Below are 19,711 nucleotides of genomic sequence, written 5' to 3'. Positions count from 1 at the left end.
GTCCTCATCAGCATGTTCAGCAGGGCCCTGGACCACGCCAGGCTGATCTACTCCCGGCACATCCAGGCAGAGCTGAAGCTCGGTAGGTAGAACGTGCTGAGTAAAATGGGTTTTACAGGGAGTTTGATTGAGATTAATTTGGGGGGGAAATGATTTATTTTTCTAAGGAACCCAAAACTTTACAAATTGCAGATGTTTTCAGCCTCTGTAGCTCCTAGTGGCAATGGAAATGCCTGGGAAAGCTCTGTTCTTAGTATTAAAGCAAATAATTGGTTAGGAGTAAAAATACCCTTTTTCAAATGTGTATGCATGATATGTGACTGGGAATGGAGACACATGCTGAGCTTTTCTCCCAGCGAGGCTGTGACAGGAGGTTTCTCTCCACATTTGTGTGCTGCCTCCAGCACCCCATGGGACCTGCAAACCCACTCATGTGCTCCTCAGAATGAATTTATTTTGTTTCCCTTACAATGCTTAAAATGCAAAGTATGCGAGTGGGACTTTGTAACCAAGGGTTTAATCAGCCTTTTCCAAGTTTATTATTCCCCGTGACTGTTGGCACAGGGGGGAATGGGTGGATTTCTATCAGATTATGAGGATTCAAGTGTGTCATTTTGAACAATAACCTATTTACTTGCCTCAGAAAGATCATACTGGAACGAGGCAAGTCCTGGACTGGAGAGAATCATGGAGAGAATCATTTGCTGTGAATTTGTGGTTATTGTTCTGTGGCTGTTAGATAAGACGGACAGAAGTAACTCCTGGTCAGAAATCCCTATGTCAGTGTTTGTGAGGGGCGGGGAATGTGTCCCAGGCAAGGGACACCTCACATCAGCTCAGGTTTGGACATAGTCTGGGCTTCTCGTTCGATCTCAGCTCCTTATTCAAGATCCAGAGGCACTCGCCTTGGTCACAGACCTACATCAGTGTGGCAGATGTTGGATTTAAGGAAGGAAGCTGGGAAATCAGAGCAGTTTTCTGCAAATGAGGTTCTGTTGTTGCATCTTTGGGGTTACAAGTGCAGTGTTCAGTCAAACGCTGTTCCAATGTGCCCTCCCCAGGATCCCCCCTGTGCACAAGAACATGCCGCCGGTGGCTGGAGCGCTGCGCTGGGCGCAGGAGCTGCGAGCGCGAATCCAGGTGCCGTTTGATCACTTCAGGCACATCCCACATCTGTGCGTGTCTGTTCCAGCTAAGTTGCTTTATGACCACCTTGCTATCTTCTCTGTAATCAATCTGATTTTCTTTCTGTGGTGAACATTATCCCATGGTTATAGCTGAAATAATTCTTAGTCAAAGAGGTGTGAAGTGGTTGCACTGGTGCTTTTCAGCTTCCTTGTGATCATTATTTTTTTTAAGAAACTCATTAACTGGATTTGTTTTGAAGCGATTAAGAGGCACAGTGGGCTATTCAGCTTTCAGACATAGTTCCCGGGTTGCAATTGAAAGAGGTATCAGAACCTTTCCTGCTGCAATCCCACTCAGCATGTTCTCCAGGACCTCCTCAGCTGCAAGTCCTGGTTCTGGCATCATCCAGACTGTGAATAGCAGAGAAGTGCTGGGCTGGACTCAGCTGAGATGGGTCGATGGAGCTGGGTTTGCATGTTGGGGAGCAGACGAGCATTTTGTTGGGCAGAAGAAAACTTTCTCAGCGTTAAACAAAGGAGCCATCTCCCAAGATCAAGGAAAGAAACCAGTGCTGGTATATTTATCACCCAAATGCTTGTTATAACGGATGGTGTCAGGGAAGTATGGCCTCATACTCACAGCTGGCACCACATGAGACAACATTTAAGAGCTCTGTAAGCAAGGCAGTGTTGGACTTATGACAACTGAGGGTGTTCTAGGGACTGCACCTGGTAGCTCACAGGAATGGCTTCACGTGTGCTGGTCAGGATTCTGTGTAAATGGATCCACTTTTTTAATGTACTTGACCAAAATAACTTGACCGTCACTGTACCATGTTTGTAACCTTCTCTCACTGTATCTTGCCATTAAGTGTCTTTAAGTGCACAGTTATTCTGCAGCAGCAAAGACATTGGTGCAATGAAACAAACTCTTGGGCTGTTCCCAGCACAGAGCCCAAGTTATCATGTCTGATTTGAACCTAAATGGCAAATTTTTGTCCACCATGAAGGACCCAGATCTGCATTTCACACTGATTTTCTGTCCTCTGTTTAGAGTAGTTAATAACATGCTCTGCAACGGTGGTGACATGATGCTGTTGAAAGGGAAAAAGGATTAAAAAGGAGAAACAAAAGTGGTTTTGCTGGGATTTACTTGGATTTGCTCAGAGGACTTGTTTACTTGCAGCAGGTTTCTCAGCACTTGCCCAGCGGTGACTGCTCAGGCGCTCCTTTTTTCCAGCTTTTGGTTAAGTTAATTCAAGTTTTGTCAATATGTCCTCCAAAATCAACAACCATCTTGAGGAAAACTTGGATATTGTAGATGAAACAGTGGGGAAAAGACAGCATGATAAGAATTCCTCTGGCCTGCTGTTCCCTGGGCTGTACAGCCCTGGCAGCGTGGCCAGGGCTCTGCCTCCCGCACTCTGGGACACCTTTGCTCTTCGGTTTGAGGGGCATGAATTGGGCACCGCCAAGAGCTTCATCTGCCGGGAGCCACACTCTGCTTCTTTCTGTGCCTCTTTGACCTCAGAAAGTGGTGGCTGGTGAGCAGAGGTTGCCCTGCTCTGTGCAAACACCGGAGCATTGAGTATGTTACGGAGACCAGTGTTCCTCCAGCAGCTCTGGGCCCTTGTTCTTCCCCCAGGACGTGGTTCTCATTTGCCAGTTGCCATGCAAACACCCGCAAAAGGGCGCACTGGGGCTTGGAGAGCTTTTGTGCAGTGAAATGGTTTTGGGCGATATGGTGGGGTTGGAATGTAAGATCCCCAGCCAGGCTCTGCCTGCAAGGTGGTGGGTGGTTTTGGGAAGGGGTAAATAGAGACTGCAGCCTCACAGGGCTAAATGTAACGCTGAGCTTGTCTGTTGTGCCACCAGCTGCTTGGACTCTGCTGAAGGAAGAAGGGTGATAGAGAAGTATGAAGAAATGATCCAGCTGCTCGACAGGTAAGTGGTGGCTCAGGCATGACTGTAACTATATGAAAAAAAGCCAAACCTTATAGAATCATAGAATTGTTTTGGTTGGAAGAGACCCTCATGTCCATCCATTAACACAACCCTGGCACTGCCCCGTGTCCCTGAGAACCTCGTCTCCACGTCTGTCCACCCCTCCAGGGATGATGACTCCACCACTGCCCTCGCAGCCTGTTCCAATGCCCGACAGCCCTTTGGGGAAGAAATGTTTCCTAATATCCAGTCTGAACCTCCCCTGGTGCAACTTGAGGCCATTTCCTTCTCCTTCTCTAAACCACCTTTCAGCACATTTGCAAGCCCAGGGCCTGAGAATGTCTCTTTCTAAGCCAGAAGGAATTTTGTGATGAGAGAGGAGGAGGAATCCTTTGCTACACACCACAGTCTTTCTGTGATATCTTGAAATGAGAAGTTTGCATGGGAGGGACAGGGGCTGTGCAGCCCAGCAGAAATGTTGGAACGAGATTCTTTTGGATGTAGGAGATGCTGTGGTAGAAAACCTGAGCTGACCAGAAGTCTCGATCCACTTGTGCCCATTCACAGTGTACTTACCGTGGCTGTAATGTGTGTATTCCACAAGTGGGAGTGGGATTCGTTGCACCTCACTTAATATCTTAATGTTTGATGCTAAAACTGAACTGATTGCTCTGAGCTTTTGAATGTTTGTCCCCAAATTTGAATCCTCTGCTAAGAATGGTACTTGGGGGATCTTTGTTTTCCTGACTTGATGCTGTCACTGGTTTTCAGGTGTTTGTCTTTGAAGCCAAGATCTTTATGGAGGTGGTGTGGGTGGGTTTTAAATATTCCTTGATGTTCTTCAGCCCTCAGAAGTGGACTTGGCTTTTATTTGGTTCTATGTCTTGGTGTGCGGGCTTGGCAGCTACGTGGTGGATGTTTTAATTTGTTTGTTTGTTTTTCGGCAGGTATCAGGAGAAGCTCTATGCAGACTGGTCCCAGACAGTCTCTGAAAAATCACAGTACAACCTTACTCAACCGCTTATCCGGCGAGATCCAGAAACCAAGCTGATCACAGTTAATTTTGATCCCCAGGTAAGAACTAGCTTTCCTGTCTGCTGGAGGGCACGTCTCCAAGCTGTGCCCCACCGTGCATGGCAAGTCTGGTGGGATCGCTACTAGATCTGTTCTGCTGAGGTCCCTGGAGCATCTGTTATGGGTGACATGAATTAACCATCCCCTTTGTGGGCTCTGTCTCCTGGTAAAATATCAGGATTACAGTTTAAGCAGCGCGGATTGTAATTAAAGCCAGAAAGTCTGTGAGTAGCCAGATGTTAACTGGTGTCAACATCTCCAGAGCAGGTTGGTTTGACGCTGGTGTGGGGAGCGTAGGAGCATCATCCTACAGACGTGGGTTCGTGTTATGTTTACCTGAAATCTGAGCTTCCTGAAAGGGTATAAAAATCCCAGGAAAGGTTTGTTTTGTTACTTCAGTGTTGTGGCTGTTGGATTTCCTTAATTGTGGTGCAGGAGGCTTCCAGTAGGTCTCTGTTCCCTAGGGCTGCCCTCTCCAGCACAGGGAGGCCTGACCATCCCCCTGCCCAAAGCAGAGGCAGGGTCCAAGCCAGCAGAGTGCAGAGGTGGATTCAAAGGTTCTGGGGCCTGATGAGAGCTGGGGCCTCTCAAATGTGAAATGGCATTTGCTGCGGAGGTGCTGAATCTCAGGGGCCTGGGAAAACATCAAACACTTCCCCCTTTCCCTGGGACTTGCTGCTGTTAGAGAAAAGTGTTGAGGTTCCAGAGCTCATTCCAGCTTGGCTCTCAGACAAAGGATTTGTCCAGCTCCTTGGAATCTCCTTGCTAAGGTGGGAAGCAAATGGCCCCAGGGGATGTTTTCCACCCTTCACCCTGGTGCCAGGGTTTGGAGCCTGTGACGTGCTGAGCATGTTCTCAGCTCCAGTCTCTGAGTGCTTCTGCGCTGCTCTCAGCTTTCCGTACTGAGGACTGCCTCATGTCCTCAGGTGCCTGCTTAGCAGCCCCTTCATGCCCTTCAGAGCAGATAGGAGCACCTCATTTTGCCTAAAGGGAGGATGTATTTGCAACCCTTCAACATTAAAGAATCTTCCAGAGCTCACCTTCCATGGAGGAGAGGGAAAGAGGGTAAGACATCCTTGACACCATGGTGGGGATGTCTCAGACATTCCAGTGCATAAAAGGGAGGGGAGTTTGGTTCTATCTCACTTGGCCTCCTGCTCCCTCAATCCCCTGCTTTTCCCTTCCTCCCATCCCATCCTCTTCCATCCACCTCCTCAAACTGCTCCCTTCGCCCTTCTGCGCTCCGTCTTTCTTTCCTCTTCTTGTCATTGTGGACATAGTCACTTTAGTATTGTAGATACTCCTCACCCCTGCCATTGCCCATACAATATACTGAATTTCTGTCACCCAGCCAAAATGTGCAGTTTCAGGAGCATTTTCCCTCTCACAAGCCACTAAACTGAGCAAAGATTTTATTTTTTTGTCTTAGAAGTGATATATTGCGTTGGAAGACCTTGCTGCTCCGTTTGTTGCAGGGACTCACTTCTACTTGGGTTTATAGTTTAATAACCCACTCAATCCCGTTCCATCACAACTCAAAGATGCTTTTGGTTGTGCCTCCTCCTGCAGGCACAGTATTGCTGAAAGACTGTATTGATGAGGATAGCTGAGAAGACCAGAGATCATCATGGCTTTTAGAGGCTGCACAGGGTTTGCTGGCTGGGTAGTTAACAGAGCTATATGTCTTTGATTGGGAAGCAAATCAGAGGCAAAGATCAATGGGAGGGAGATGGTCTGGACTAGGAGGTGTCCAGGCCCTTCTCAGAGCGTGCTGCTTTGTGAATAAAACAGCAGGAACCCCCTAAGATCCCCAGAATTGACAGGAGGGTGTCTACCAGGTGAATGGGGAGGATTGTCTCACATTCAGCTCTCTGCCTTGTTTCTGCAGCTGGTGTCGGTGCTGAGGGAGCTGAGCTACCTGTCTGGCAGCCGCCTGGGAGCCATCCCACCCACGGCAGCAGAAATCTATTCCTCCAAGGAGTCATACCGGCAGCTGGCGGCCAACTTGGAGCTGATGGTGAACAGATACAACAAGGTCCTGAAGACAGTCCTGGAGGTCGAATACCCTCTCATACAGGAGCAGCTGTGGGATATTAACTTGAAGCTGAAGAAGGCAGAAGAAACACTCAACTGGAAGATGGAGGGTGAGCTAGCTCTGTGTTAGGGCAAAAGAGGCCGTACAGGATTTCACAGAATCCCAGACTGGTGAGGGCTGAAGAGACCTCTGGAGATCTCCCAGTCCAACCCCCCTGCTCACGCAGGGTCCCAGAGCAGATCACACAGGTGGGTCCAGGCGGGTTTCAATGTCTCAGAGAAGGAGACTCCACACCCGCTCTGGGCAGCCTGGGCCAGGCTCTGGCACCTCCCAGCAAACAAGTTTCTGCTCATGTTCAGATGGAGCCTCCTGTGTTTCAGTCTGTGCCCGTTGCCCCTCACCCTGGCGTTGGGCACCACTGAACAGAGTCTGGTCCATCCTCTGACAGCCACCCGGAGATATTGATCCATTGATCAGATCCCTTTCAGCTTCTCTTCTCCAGCTCAACAGCCCCAGCTCTCTCAGCCTTTCCTCAGAAGAAAAATGCTCTAGACCCCTCAGCATCTTGGTAGCCACCGCTGGGCTCTCCCCAGTAATTCCTTGTCCTTCTTAAACTGGGGTGCCCAGAACTGGACACACCACTCAGATGGGGCCTCACGAGTGCAGAGCAGAGGGGGAGGATTCACCTCCCTCGACCTGCTGGCCACACTCCTACTCACGCAGCCCAGGTACCATCAACCTTCTTGGCCACAGGGCACATTGCTCATGGTTAACCTGCTCACTTGGGTCTCATCAGATTCCTCCCATGTCCCCAGCCTCCATCACCTGGTTCCCAGTGACAGTTCACAGCAGGGCAGGGGACTCTCCAGCAGAGCCAGCACTGGGGAGACAAAGGGCAGCCCCCAGCCTGCCTGCTCCTTCCCATCTTACCTTGATCTGCTTGGGCTGGGGACAGGATCCTGATCCCTTCAGCTTCCCTCTGGGCTTTTGGGGAAGAGAGGCTGCCCTGTAAGCAGTGATGCTGAGGAAACGGCAAGATTGGGGTTTGTGAGAGCTGGCAAGGCTGGGGTTGAAGAGTCTGCTCCCTGCCCGTGCCAGCCCAAGTGACCCACTGTGTGGTCATGTCCCTGTGTCCCCAAGGCACTGCTTTCTCCCTGAGTTGTGCAGGGACTGGGACCCCTTGGCCCAGCCATCTGGCTTGGGACAGACTTCTCCCGGTGGGGGCCAGGGCCACCTCGTTATCCTTTCCAGCCAGATGAAATACTGTGGTTAGTGGTGAGGTTTGTGCACCGTGACTTTGGGATGATTTAACCAGTGTTCTTGCTTGATCAGTTTGAACTGCAAAGCAGAATGGAGGAAGACAATTTGTTTCCTCTTGGTGAAAGCAAACTGCTCGCTGTTGGAATATATATTTCTGTCATCAGGCTTGTGGTATGAACAGGAACAAGTGTCCTCCCTTGGGAACTTGCAAAGCAGAATTCCTCATGCTGAAAAGCTCTTTCTCCATTGCACAACAAAGATGAAGGGACTTTCCTGCAGATGAAGTTCCCTGAATCTAAATGCAGCCCTCGCTGGTACCTTGGGCTGTCACAGCCTGTGTTTGTGGGGCTGTGGGTCCCTGCTCTAGTGACAGTGGCAGGAACACTCAGCCTGTTGTCCTTGTTCTCTCTCTGGTAGCACATTAAATCTGGGTACGGGAAAGGGGGAAGTGTCAGACGTCCCCACGGTGCTGGTGCTCCTGGCAGAAAACAGAGGCTGCAGCTGTACCATGGATTGTTGGGGTAGGAGGGAGCTAGAAGTGACTCTTTTGGTTGAGGTGGTAAGTCTCTTGTGTTAATGATGGGTGAGAAATACATGAAACCGTGGGGGAAAAGTCTTATGGAGAGTGCACAAGAGCTTGGTCATGCAGCTCTGAAAAAAAGTAGTCAATCATCTCATTTTTTACCAGGTGTCTGGGATCACATCTCCATGGTGATGGATGATGTCCATGACCTCGAGCAGAGGATACAGAAAGCCAAAAACAATGTTGAGGAGATCCAGACCATCGTGGGATCGTGGGCGTCGCCCATATTTGTGAGAAGAGATTGTAAAAGAGAAGCGCTGCTGAGCCTGGAGGACTGTCAGGACCGCCTGGAACGGCGTTACAGCCTTGTCCGAGAGTCAGGGCAGAGGATTCATCTGCTGGTGAAGGTGAGGGGGGACCTTCTCCAGGGGTTTGTTGACTCTTCATAGGCTCTGGGTGTCTCTCCGCTCTGGTGAAAATGTCCAGAGCTGCTTCACCTTAAAATTAACTCCCTTAACTCATTTGAAAAACTTACCTGTTGTTGATTAAGGAATACTTTGATGGGTGAGCTGGTACAGCTGAGTGTGCGGGGCTGCTGACCAGGCACCGAGTTTGGAGCAGGAGTGGGAGCCGATGCAGCCCAGTCTGGCTCCCAGTCCTGGTTCTTGTGAAGCCACTAGAGGGGAGTCGTGCATCAGGCTTTGGGATCCTGCTCAGAGGAAAAACTCCTCCGAAATATTCACCTTAAAATGGAGAGGCAGCTGGCTGTGGCTGACCTTTCTGCTTTAGGCTTGTTGTTCCTCTGCGGGAGCAGGAGGTGACGCTGTCAGTCCAGGGAGAAGCTGAGTAACAAGAAAAAAGCTGCTGTCTGAACCCTGGGTTTTTTCCAGTGGCTTTGCCAGAGCTGAGAGTCCTCTTTGCAGAGCAGGAGAAAGCCCAAATCTCTGCGCCTCACCCGCCCAGAGGTTTTAGCGTGTCAGGGACAGCACCTTGGCTGGAAGGCAGATGGATTTTAGGTCCAGCCCACTCCTGAGGGTCACCATCTGGCCTTGGACTCTGGAGAGACTGGGCTGACCCTCTCTGGGACACTGAGCCCTTGTTGCTCACCTTACTTCACTGTCTGCACTCAGCCTTGGGCTTCTGACCCACTTCTGTACCCTCTGAACCCACGGCGAGGATTTTACTATGCCCACGTTGTCCTGCTGCTACAGCTGTGACAGGCTCAACCACCTCCAGCTACACCCAAAAGATGGGAACACTTCCTAAATTGACCGGAGAGAACATGGGGCTGTGGCCAAGGCAGAAGGGCTGGCACCGCTGCTCTGGTGGCTCACAGGGCAGGACCAACTGCAAAGCAGCATGAAGGTCCTGGGGAGGGAAAGGCACCGTGGCCCAAAATAGGATGTCCCCATGCCTCTGTCCTGCTGTGCTGGTCAAACCTGGAGGAACAGCAGCAAAGGGGCCAAGAGCTGGTCTGCTGTGTTTCCCTTGGGTGTTCAGGTCTTCTTTTGAGCAGGTGAGTCTTGAGGCTGCTGAGAGAAGAGCACAGAGAGTTTGGGTACGTGCACCCACAAGCACAGGCAGGACAGTGAGATGCTGGCTTGCATTGCCCTTTTGCACCAGGATGAGGCCTCTGGAGTAAAGGTTCAGTAGAACACCAGTGACAAGGGGGCATTGTCAAATACAAGGGCATGGGACGGTGAAGAGGGGGTGGTGCTTTCAAATGGGCATTCCCATAGTGTTCAGTCCTGTGAAGTTCCCCTTTCTCTTGTGTCAGCAAAATGTGGAGGTGAGTCTGCAAGGCACCAGAGCCCTGGCTTGCTCTGTTAACAGTTTAATCACTCAGCGTTGATGTGTAAAGTTGGGGAGCAGCAGCTCTGGGTTGACTCAAGCCCAATTGGCAATGCCACTCTATCTTGAGGAGGCTGAGGCCAGACCTTCTTGCTCTCTGCAACTGTCTGAAAGGAGGTTGGAGCATGGAGGGGGTTGGTCTCTTCTCCCAAGTAGTAAGAGATAGGATGAGAGGAAGTGGCCTCAAGTTGCACCAAGGAAAGTTCAGATTGGATATTAGGAAAAAATAATTCACAGAGAGGATTGTGAAGCTTTGGAATAGGCTGCCCAGAGCAGTGGTGGAGTCACATCCCTGGAGGTGTTAACAAATGTACAGATGGGGTTCTTAGGGACATGGGTTAGTGGTGGAGTTAGGTTATGGTTGGATTCGATGATCTTGAGGGTCTCTTCCAACCAGAATGATTCTATGATCTCATGTGTGCCAAGCTGCCATGCCACTGGGAATGGCACCCTCTCCTGTGTCCCCAGAGATGAAATACAGCCAGCTTTGAACCCCTGGCAGCAGACTGCAAGCTGGACCTTACGTTTTTTTTGAGCCCGTGCCTGTGTTGAGAGCCCCTGGCAGGCTTAGGAGAAAGAGCCCTCAGAGGGCATAGCAAGGCCGGAACAGGATCACGGCAGAGCCTGGGAGGTGCAGGGGATGGATACCCAGGCTGGTCTTGTGGGTGTGGAAGAGGAGACGCAAGAAGGATGGGGCCATTCTGTGGCCTAGAAAACCGTGAATTTCCTGACTGTGAACTTGCCTGGAGGTAAGGAACGCAATAAGCTGAGAAGGGAGGCTGTAAGCCAACCCTTTGTCTTCTGATCCCAATCTTTAACTATTTTCACTTGGTTTATTTAAAAACCCTTTTCTGAATTTTAAAGTTCTCTTGTTCCGAGATGACCATTTGTAGGGCAGAGGTGTAAGCAGTCCACTTGGAAGGACTCATCCACCCAAGGTAACATTATACAGGCCACAAGGACTGAGGCTTCATGCATTGGGATGAGCCTTTGGCCCAGGTCTGCAAAGCACCCTTGAGCCCTTTGGCCTCAGAGAAGAAGGAGGAGAAGGTTGCAGGGCTGCTAAGTCTCTCACGCACTCCATTTTTACCTTGTGATTATTTTGAGTTGCTTCAGATGACAAAGCAGCCCTTGACAGAAGGAGAAAATTGTGGCCATGCTACCAGCAGCAACATCCGTCTGTCTGGTTTCTCACCCCCCGCAGGGCTGGTACCTGTGTGCTCATTGCCATGAGTCCTCAGCTGTGGGCAGCTCTTGTAGGACAGACTCAGCCCCGCTGTATTTCAAAGTGTCGTCTTTTTCTTCCAGGAAAACCAGAGCCTCTTACTTGCAGACCCAGCATCTGACATCTGGAAGGCCTATGTGGATTACGTGGATGAGATAGTTCTGGATGGATTCTTCACTGCCATTGAGTGCTCACTCAAGTACCTCCTCGAAAACACAGGTAACTGCTGGTTCCTCAGCTCTGGCCGTGATACCATCTTCAGTCTCACCAAAAGGAAGTTTCTGTTTTGTGCTTTGACTTGTGGTGGTCTTTCTACTCTGCCTCTTGCATTGTCTACAGCAAGTGCTGGAGGAGCCTCCAGACTCAGAGGGTAACTCTGTCCCCTGGTCACTGGAGCAAAGCCTTGCTCAAGGGAAGGGACAGAGATGACTGTGCACCATTTGCTGGGATTTGTGAACAGACAAAATTGAGGCATCATTCCAAGTCTGTTCTTGGGCATCAGCCATCTCCTGACCTCCCATGCACAAAGCATCAAGGTGACACAACCTTTCGTTTGTGGAGAGTCTCAAGAGTTGGTTCTGTGGATGAAAGACATGAAAGAAAAACCTCCATCACTGAGGAGTGAGGAGAGGGGTCACCAAAGCAGAGCTCCTGCCTAAGGCTGCCACGGAGGGTCACTCTGCTGAGAGCAGCTGTGTCCAGCTAAAGCACATCTTCAGAACGCTTCCCTCCTGGATGTGGAGGCACACTGAGCTGGAGAATTGCATCCAGTTCCTCACCATCTTGTTAAAAACAAGCACATAATTTCACATTTGTGAAACCAGTTGGTGTTTTATTTTTTCATGCCTTTCTCCACTAAATTAAAGAGCCTCTTGGTTCCTGTTGTTTTTCTCCTCTTTAAGTACTTATGCGCTGTAATTGTTCAGCTCTCAGACTCCCTTTTGATTAGCTGAAGAGCCTGGTCTCTTTAAGGCTTCCCTCCACAGCATTTTTCCGGTCCTTAAATCACTTGTGTCTCATCTGTTCTCCAGTATCTCCTGTGGGTACCAGAACACCAGCTGGTTTGGCAGCCTCCCCTCTGCGTTGTATGCAGACACAATGTCACTGGACCCAGCGAGTGGGTGTCCCACCTGCCTGGTGTCCCTGTGGGGCATGTGTGTGTCTTGTGGTGGGATGTTAGTGGTGGCTCTAGATCACTTTTCTCCCCTTCAAAAATAACCTGGCACCTCTGTTCTTCCCTACCAGATCCCAAGGCAGGGCTTCCTCCCCTGTTTGAGGTGCAGCTGGATTTGGTGATCCCAGATTTGATATTTCAACCCTCCTTGGACCCTGGCACAAACGACGGCTTCTACGACGTGGTGGAAGGTCTTCTCAACGACATCTACCGGATCTCATCGCTGGTGCCCAGGCTGGCTGAGCACAGCGGCTTCCTCCACTACCAGGTCCGTGGCTGTGGAGCTCCCTCACGCTGTGTGGCAGTGAGGAGGTGCCACGCTGCCCCCGCATCACTGCGAGCTCCTCTCCTCTTCTCTCCAGGCTGACGTGGAGGACATGGCTGACCTGGCCGACATGCGCCATGAGCTGATGGGGCGTGTGCAGGCCGTGATGGCGGCCTGCTGTGATTACCGCAGTGCCTTCGACCGCTACTCCTACCTGTATGGGGAGGACAGAAAGGAGTTCTTCCGCCAGTTCCTCCTCTACGGGCACATTCTCACTGCGGCAGAAATCGAGGCCCATGCAGAGAACGGGGTCCCTGAGTCACCTCCCACGCTGCAGCAGTTCCGAGAGCAGATTGACTCCTACGAGAAGATCTATGAGGAGGTGAATCGCATCGAGCCCATCAGCATTTTCCAGAGTTGGATGAAAGTTGATGCTCGGCCTTTCAAAGCGTCTCTGCTGAATGTGATTAAACGGTGGAGCTTGGTGTTCAAGCAGCATCTCATGGACCACGTCATGCACAGGTAGGAACCGTTCTACCTCTTCTTCCCAGAACCAAAGTGGGTTTCTCTTGTGTTGGCTGGGCTTTATCATTTCACACTGATAAGCAAAAGGCTAATACAGGAGCAAGAGGAGGGGGCACACACCCCCTGCCAGCTCCATCGCATCTCTGCTAACTTTCATCCCCTCGTCTCTGCTGGGAGCAGCTGGTCCAGCTGAGTGTGTAAAGTGCAAACAGTTCCACGAACTCGGCACCATCGACATCCTGCGAGCTGATGCTCCTACGACCTACTGTGTGGTGTTGGACAGGATGTCTGTTTGTCTGTTCATCCTGGTCCAACTAATCTAATCTCTTCTAGGGCTCTATGCTTATTTTGTTGAATTTGCCATCAGTAAAGCTGCATTAATGCCATGAGATACTTGCTCCGTTTCTAAATGCAGTGCTCTTTTGAGTGCACTCTTTGTAAAAAAAGTAATTTGGGTTGCCTGGCATGAGCAGTCATGGGGAGGCAGTTTCAAGGTTACAAAAAGGAGGAGCTTTGGATGTAAGTTTCGAATTAACATGTGTTCCCTGCTCTGAATAGCTGCTCAGCCGCCTGGTCTCTGCAGGATGATGTGTTAGGTGATTTATTTGAGTAGTAGCAGCTGAAGGATGCCACAGGGCTTGGATGCTTACGAAGAAATATTTACAGACATATGTACTAGTGAAGGCTGCTGCGTGTGGTGGCTGCTGTGATCTCTTGTGTTCTTTTCAGCACGATGATTCCTGTGCAAAGAGGTTTTTGCATAGGTTAGAACAGGCATTTAGGAGTTCTTATTAAGAGCTCCTGACTCAGCAGTTTAGTCTTTAATAGGTGAAGTGTTTAGGGCTATGTTTTGGTCCAGCAGCATCCACAGAATTTAAGCGGGCACTTCAAAAGTAAGCGTTTTGAGAAGGGAAGAATGGAAAGGACCAAAGATCCAGGAGCCCATCAAGCTCTGCTAACAGTGTCCAGCAGCTGGTGAGATCAAGAAGCAGGTAGGGAAACTTCCCCCAAATAGTCTCCTTGTCTCTAACCATTCATACCTGAGGACTTTGAGAGTCATGGGTTGTACCTTTGTATCTAAAGACCTGGATGGATTTTTTTTTCTCCCACAAATGTTCGGTTGCTTTTCTGAACCGCTGTGAATTTTTAACATCTGCATCCTTCTGCAGCAGAGACTTACCCTCTGAAATAAGGCAGCGTGCGAAGAAGAATCCCTGTTTGTTGTAGCTTTACAACCTACCAGGTTCATTTGTTGAATTCTTGTATTGGAAGAGATGACATGAAAACTGTCCTTTCAAATTCACTCTCTTCAGACCACAGACCCGAGCTCACAGGTCTCCCTTATAGAATCATAGGATAGAGTCATAGAATCTGTTTGGTTGGAAGAGACCATCAAGATCACAGAGTCCAACCATAACCTAACTCTGGCACTACCCCATGTCCCTGAGAACCTCATCTATATGTCTATCCAACCCCTCCAGGGATGGTGACTCCACCACTGCCCAGGGCAGCCTGTTCCAAGGCCCGACAGCCATTTCTGTGAATAGTTTTTTTCCTAATACCCAATCTGAACCTCCCCTGGAGAAATTTGAGGCCATTTTATCTTATCACTTGCTACCTGAGAGAAGAGACCAACCCCCTCCACGCTCCAACCTCCTTTCAGACAGTTGCAGAGATCAGGTCTCCCCTCATCTCCTGTTCTCCAGGCTGAACAGCCCCAGCTCCCTCAGCTGCTCCTCGTAAGACTTGTGCTCCTCAAATGCCTTTTCTCCAACCTGTGAAGTCCCAACCCATTTATCCGTTCCTCACAGGAAGCTGTACCACATCTATGGATCCCTGTGAGCATGAACTGTGGTTCTGATGCCCTCAGCATGTTGCCATGTGATGGGCAGAGTTAGCCAGGCCTTTCCCTCTCCGTGCCAGTCCAGCTGCCTGGATGATTCCGGTAGGAACTGCTCTCATTTGGTGCTTTCCTGTTTTGTGTTCTACAGCTTGTCTGACCTGGACGAGTTCATAAAAACTGCTGACAAAGGTTTGAGCAAAAAGGTTGAAAAAGGCGATTATGATGGTTTGGTGGAGATCATGGGGCATCTCCTGGCCGTTAAGGAAAGGCACAGTGTCACCGATGCCATGTTCGAGCCCCCGAAGCAAACCGTCGAACTGCTGAAGACGTATGAGCAAGAGCTGCCGGAGGAAGTCTATAAGCAACTGGAGGTGGGTGAAAAGCTGCGGTGGACACGGCGGTTTGCCAAGTAGCCAGCGTCAAAGAGCATGAGCTTAAGAGCATTGCAGGAATATTTAAAGCCCCACTCCCTGTCATTAGAGGGCCTCAGTGGATAGTATTTTACTATTGTGGGATGTGCCTTAATAGCTCTAAATTTTGGAGTTATATTGAGGTTTTTCTTTTAAAGCAGAGATTAAGCCTTTTGTTATGTATGAAAAACATAGAATTGCCTGCTCCAACTCTCAGCGATTACTCTTGAAAAAAATTAATGCATTTTCAAATACATCTGTTAATTAGTTTGAATTATAATTATTTTTAAATAAGCCAGTTCTTGGCAACTGTGGAGATGGGAAGGATAATGTTGGCAGAGGAGTCGCCTTCTCATAGGACTTCAGTCCTCCACTAGGTCTATAACACCCAATCTGCTTGACCCAAAGGACATCACTGGGAGCACGTTATGAAAGTATTTCAGCACCTTTCCACATCTGGCCCTGATGAATCAATTTTTCTTTGGGGAATTCTTCTCATTTCTGGACAGGGGACCATGAGGTGAAGGTTGGAAAAGCCTGTGGGATGCCCAGCCAGCCTTGGGGAACTGGCAGCAGTCACCATGTTACGGTGGAGGAGCGTGTGGCTGCATACTGATGGATACCCCTTAGTCACGGGGCGTTGTGTGCAGAGGGCTCTGTGTAGGACACCAGGTTTAAGGCAGAGCTTTTTGGGGAGAAGTTCCTCCCTCTGCTGCAGGCTTGGATGGGACCTGAGCGGGGTTTAGCAATCCCCCAGTTTTCTGCTGGTGCAGCCGTGATCCACGGATGGTTGTATCACCAAATCTGACACGGGTAAGGGTCCTAAAGATAACTGGATTCCTACAGACACCCTAAAAAACAGAAGAGCTGCATTAAATGAATGTTTTGGCTGCTACAGCAGCTTCAGTTCAGCATAAAAAATGGTGCTATGGGGAACCCAGCTCTGCTGATTCCTCTGCCCAAGAGCTGCTTGCTTGGTGCCTGTTTGTGCGTGTAGATTTGAACAACTGATTTATTTTTCTGACAGAAGAAATGAGGTATGCAGGGCAGCCATTCAGATGGAGGAGATAACAAAACAGTTTCGTTCTTTCTGGCAGGTGACAGCAACACATAGTTGAATAATTCATTCACTGCTGTACACAGTAGGAAAACCAAAGTAAGTTCCTCCAGGTACCGCTCCCTCCATGGCCATGAAGATGGATGGGCTGGAGCTGATAGTTTGTATGAGAAGGACAAGGAAGCAGCTCCATGTGTGCCCTGCTATGGTCATGGATAGTGATTTCTACAGAGACTGGAACATGAAGTGCCAGAAAGAGACCCCTCAGGAGGGACTGGCCCTGCTCTGGCCGCCTCTGCTGCCTCCAGGTTATTTCGCTTCTTTGCATAGTGTTGGTGCATCTCCATTAGTCTTCTCAACTATGTGCACTGGGATGAAAAGAAGCCCAAAGTCTTTCCTGTAGGCTGGCACAGTACCTGGGGAAGTGGGAGAGCAAAGCTGTGGGACTTGAGGACAGCAGAGCCCTGGCTGGTGTCACTGTCTGGGGTGAGGATTTGGCTCGAGAAGTCTAGTGAGAAGAGAAGAAATCAAATCTCTTTCTAAATAAAATCCCAGGTGCAAAGGGTGGATTGTTAGCAGTGCTGTGCACCAGCAGCTTGGATGCAGTCCTGAGAAAGAAACTGTCTTATTTAGTACTAATATTATACAGGCAGGCTGGAGGGATTTGCCCCAGAAAGCTCTGTAGAAGTCCTTCTGGCATAATATCTTCTGCTCTAAGAGCTGGCTGGAAATTTCCCAGGCTCTGTTTCTTAATTAGCTCTGGGAAGCCGGACGATCTGATGAACTTGCATCCTCAGCCCACCCTCCTGCCCCCAGCCAGCTCTGGGTCCCGCTGGGCTCGGTGTCAGGAGAACTGTGCTCTCTCAACCACCGAGCCATCCTGGGAGCCCAGGATCTGGTCTGGGACCCTTCTTCTGAAGTTATTTAACATGTTTTTGCAATCAGAGCAGTCAGTTTTAAAGTCTCAGTCTTCATTCGTCTTCAAAATTGTGGATAACTGATAAGTTTTATCCCAAATTGTGTTTAGCTTTTGCATCACAACAAAACTTCCTTGCAGTTTTAGGCATGGAATCTGTTGCTTTTCCTGTTCTGTGGTTGTCCATAAACAGATCAGTCACATCTTATATCAAATAGCAAATACTGCCTACCGTCATTTAAATTTTGCTTGCAGGAGCTGCCAGAAAAATGGAACAATATAAAGAAGCTGGCGATAGCTGTGAAGCAGCATGTGGCTCCTCTGCAGGCGAACGAAATGACAGTTGTGCGCAAGAGCTGTGCGGCGTTTGATGTTGAGCAACACAGATTCAGAGAGCGATTTCGGAAAGAAGCACCATTCAGGTACAGTGAAATTATAACATCAGAGAAGCCCTGAGGAAGAAAAGCTTCATGGGATCATCTCGGAGTGTCCTGAGGATGTGTTCTTGAACCCTTGCATACATTTCCTACCTGCTCACGGTGTTGTATCTGTTATGCCCTGGGTGTTTTGTCCCTGCAAACACTGTAAGGTGTTAGCAAGAGATTCAATCTGGATGCTGAGTGCACAATATTGCTTAAAGGGGTTGTCAGCAGTGCCATGTGGCTGCACCATCAATGGGTACTATAGATGTATCATGTCTGCTTTGTGTCTCAGAGGCACCATTTGTTTTATGTTTTCTTTAGAAGTTGTTACAATATCACTTATGAAGAATAAACATTTCTTTCTAGGTTTGACACCAAAAAGCCTTATCAACTGCTGGATACAAAGCACATTGAGATTAAACAAATGGAGTCAGCCATGACCTCGATTTATGAATCAGCTGGTCTGTTTGAAGTCATAGTGCCAGACTATAAACAACTGAAGCAGTGCCGAAAGGAGCTGTGTCTTCTCAAAGAGCTCTGGGATATGATCTCCCTTGTGGGCACTTGCCTTGATGACTGGCAGACCACCAAATGGGCGGATATTAACGTGGAAAACATGGATCTGGAGTGTAAAAAGTTTGCAAGAGAGATTCGGAATTTGGATAAGGAGGTGAGGGCGTGGGATGCTTTCACTGGGCTGGACAGCAAGGTGAAGAACGTGCTGACGGCCCTGAAAGCTGTGGCAGAACTTCAAAATCCCGCCATTAGGGAAAGGCACTGGAATCAGCTGATGCAGGTGACGGGTGTGAGGTTTGTGATGGACTCGGACACCACGCTGGCTGACCTCCTGAAGCTCAACCTCCATGACTTTGAGGATGAGGTTCGTGGCATTGTGGACAAAGCGGTACGAGAAATGAGTATGGAGAAAGTCCTGAAGGAGCTAAAAATGACTTGGAGCACCATGGAGTTTCAGTATGAGCCTCACCCCCGGACGAACATCCCGTTGCTGAAGTCAGACGAGGAACTCATAGAAACTTTAGAAGACAACCAGGTGCAGCTGCAGAATTCAATGACATCCAAATGTATTGCTTTCTTCTTGGAGGAAGTGTCCATATGGCAGAGGAAGCTGTCCACAACAGATTCCGTCATTTCTCTCTGGTTCGAAGTGCAGCGTACGTGGTCTCACTTGGAGAGCATATTCATAGGCTCAGAAGATATACGGGCACAGCTTCCTAAGGTATGAAATCCCAAATCCTATTTTTCCTGTGTGGAAAGCGTTGAAGAAGAGCCTCCATTACACAGAAGAAGGTTGTCTATATTGCCGTGTTCCCCCAAGCAGGACTGTTCTCTTGCTGCATTGCTTTCTTGGAGGCTCCCTTAATGCTACAGCAGTTTCCCCAGTGTTGCCCCAGGATGTTTTTGTACTGTTGGTTGTGCCTGAACCCTGCTGAGAAACTGTTTTTCCTCCCCTCCACCATTGCACAGCAGATGCAGAGTTCCTGGAGGCTGAGCAGGAGGCTGCTGGCTTCCTTCAGTGGTACAGGCATGTTCCCTCTTTCCTTGGAGGGGAGAAGACGGAGATAATTACTCAGATGGTGCAGATTGTCAAATCAGAGCTGGACCAGGCAGCTTTGCAGTATCCGCTTCCCTGCCTCCAGTGCTGGTGCAGCAGGAGAGCAGCTCTTCTCCCACTTCAGCTTCAGAAAATTGAGCAGAGTTGTCACTGATGCCCTCCTCAGGGTTGTGACCTCCTCAGGGCTGTCTTTGAGTCCAGCTTCCAGTCTTATTCCCTATTCTCTTGATTATTTAGAAAATCTTCCAAGCTTGTTCCTGGCCCCGCTGGACCACTCGCAGCCCTGTGGAGGAACCTGCCTTTCACTCACGAGTGACCCACAGTTGGCTGTGTGACCCCCGTCCCTGTTCACGAGCAGCATCGCTGACAGCACCACTGTGGGACGAACACCCACGAGGGGATGTGCGCAGCCCATTGACCCCTGGACAACACACTGTTCTGTCTCCAACCCTGCACTCTGCTCTGCTTGGACTGTTCCTCCATCTGC

At 49.5% G+C, this 19,711-nt stretch overlaps 1 protein-coding gene across 1 annotated transcript; it reads left to right on the top strand.

The window, feature by feature from the left end:
* Positions 1-4: 4 nt before the first annotated feature.
* On the top strand, positions 5-18,909 carry LOC136113878 (dynein axonemal heavy chain 9-like). The gene is made up of 12 exons (XM_065859118.2): positions 5-82; positions 1,062-1,175; positions 3,003-3,071; positions 4,019-4,145; positions 6,034-6,289; positions 8,129-8,370; positions 11,123-11,258; positions 12,285-12,481; positions 12,576-13,000; positions 14,995-15,217; positions 17,485-17,651; positions 18,018-18,909. Exons 2-12 carry the CDS (start codon positions 1,084-1,086, stop codon positions 18,892-18,894), a joined length of 2,811 nt encoding a protein of 936 aa, XP_065715190.2. The 5' UTR covers positions 5-82; positions 1,062-1,083; the 3' UTR covers positions 18,895-18,909.
* The last annotated feature ends 802 nt before the right edge of the window (positions 18,910-19,711 follow it).

The sequence above is a fragment of the Patagioenas fasciata genome, chromosome 29 (assembly GCF_037038585.1).
Source record: "Patagioenas fasciata isolate bPatFas1 chromosome 29, bPatFas1.hap1, whole genome shotgun sequence".
Classification (NCBI taxonomy): Eukaryota; Metazoa; Chordata; class Aves; order Columbiformes; family Columbidae; genus Patagioenas; species Patagioenas fasciata.
The sequence above is the reverse complement of the archived record's forward strand: the minus strand, read 5'-3'. Positions and strand labels throughout refer to the sequence as shown.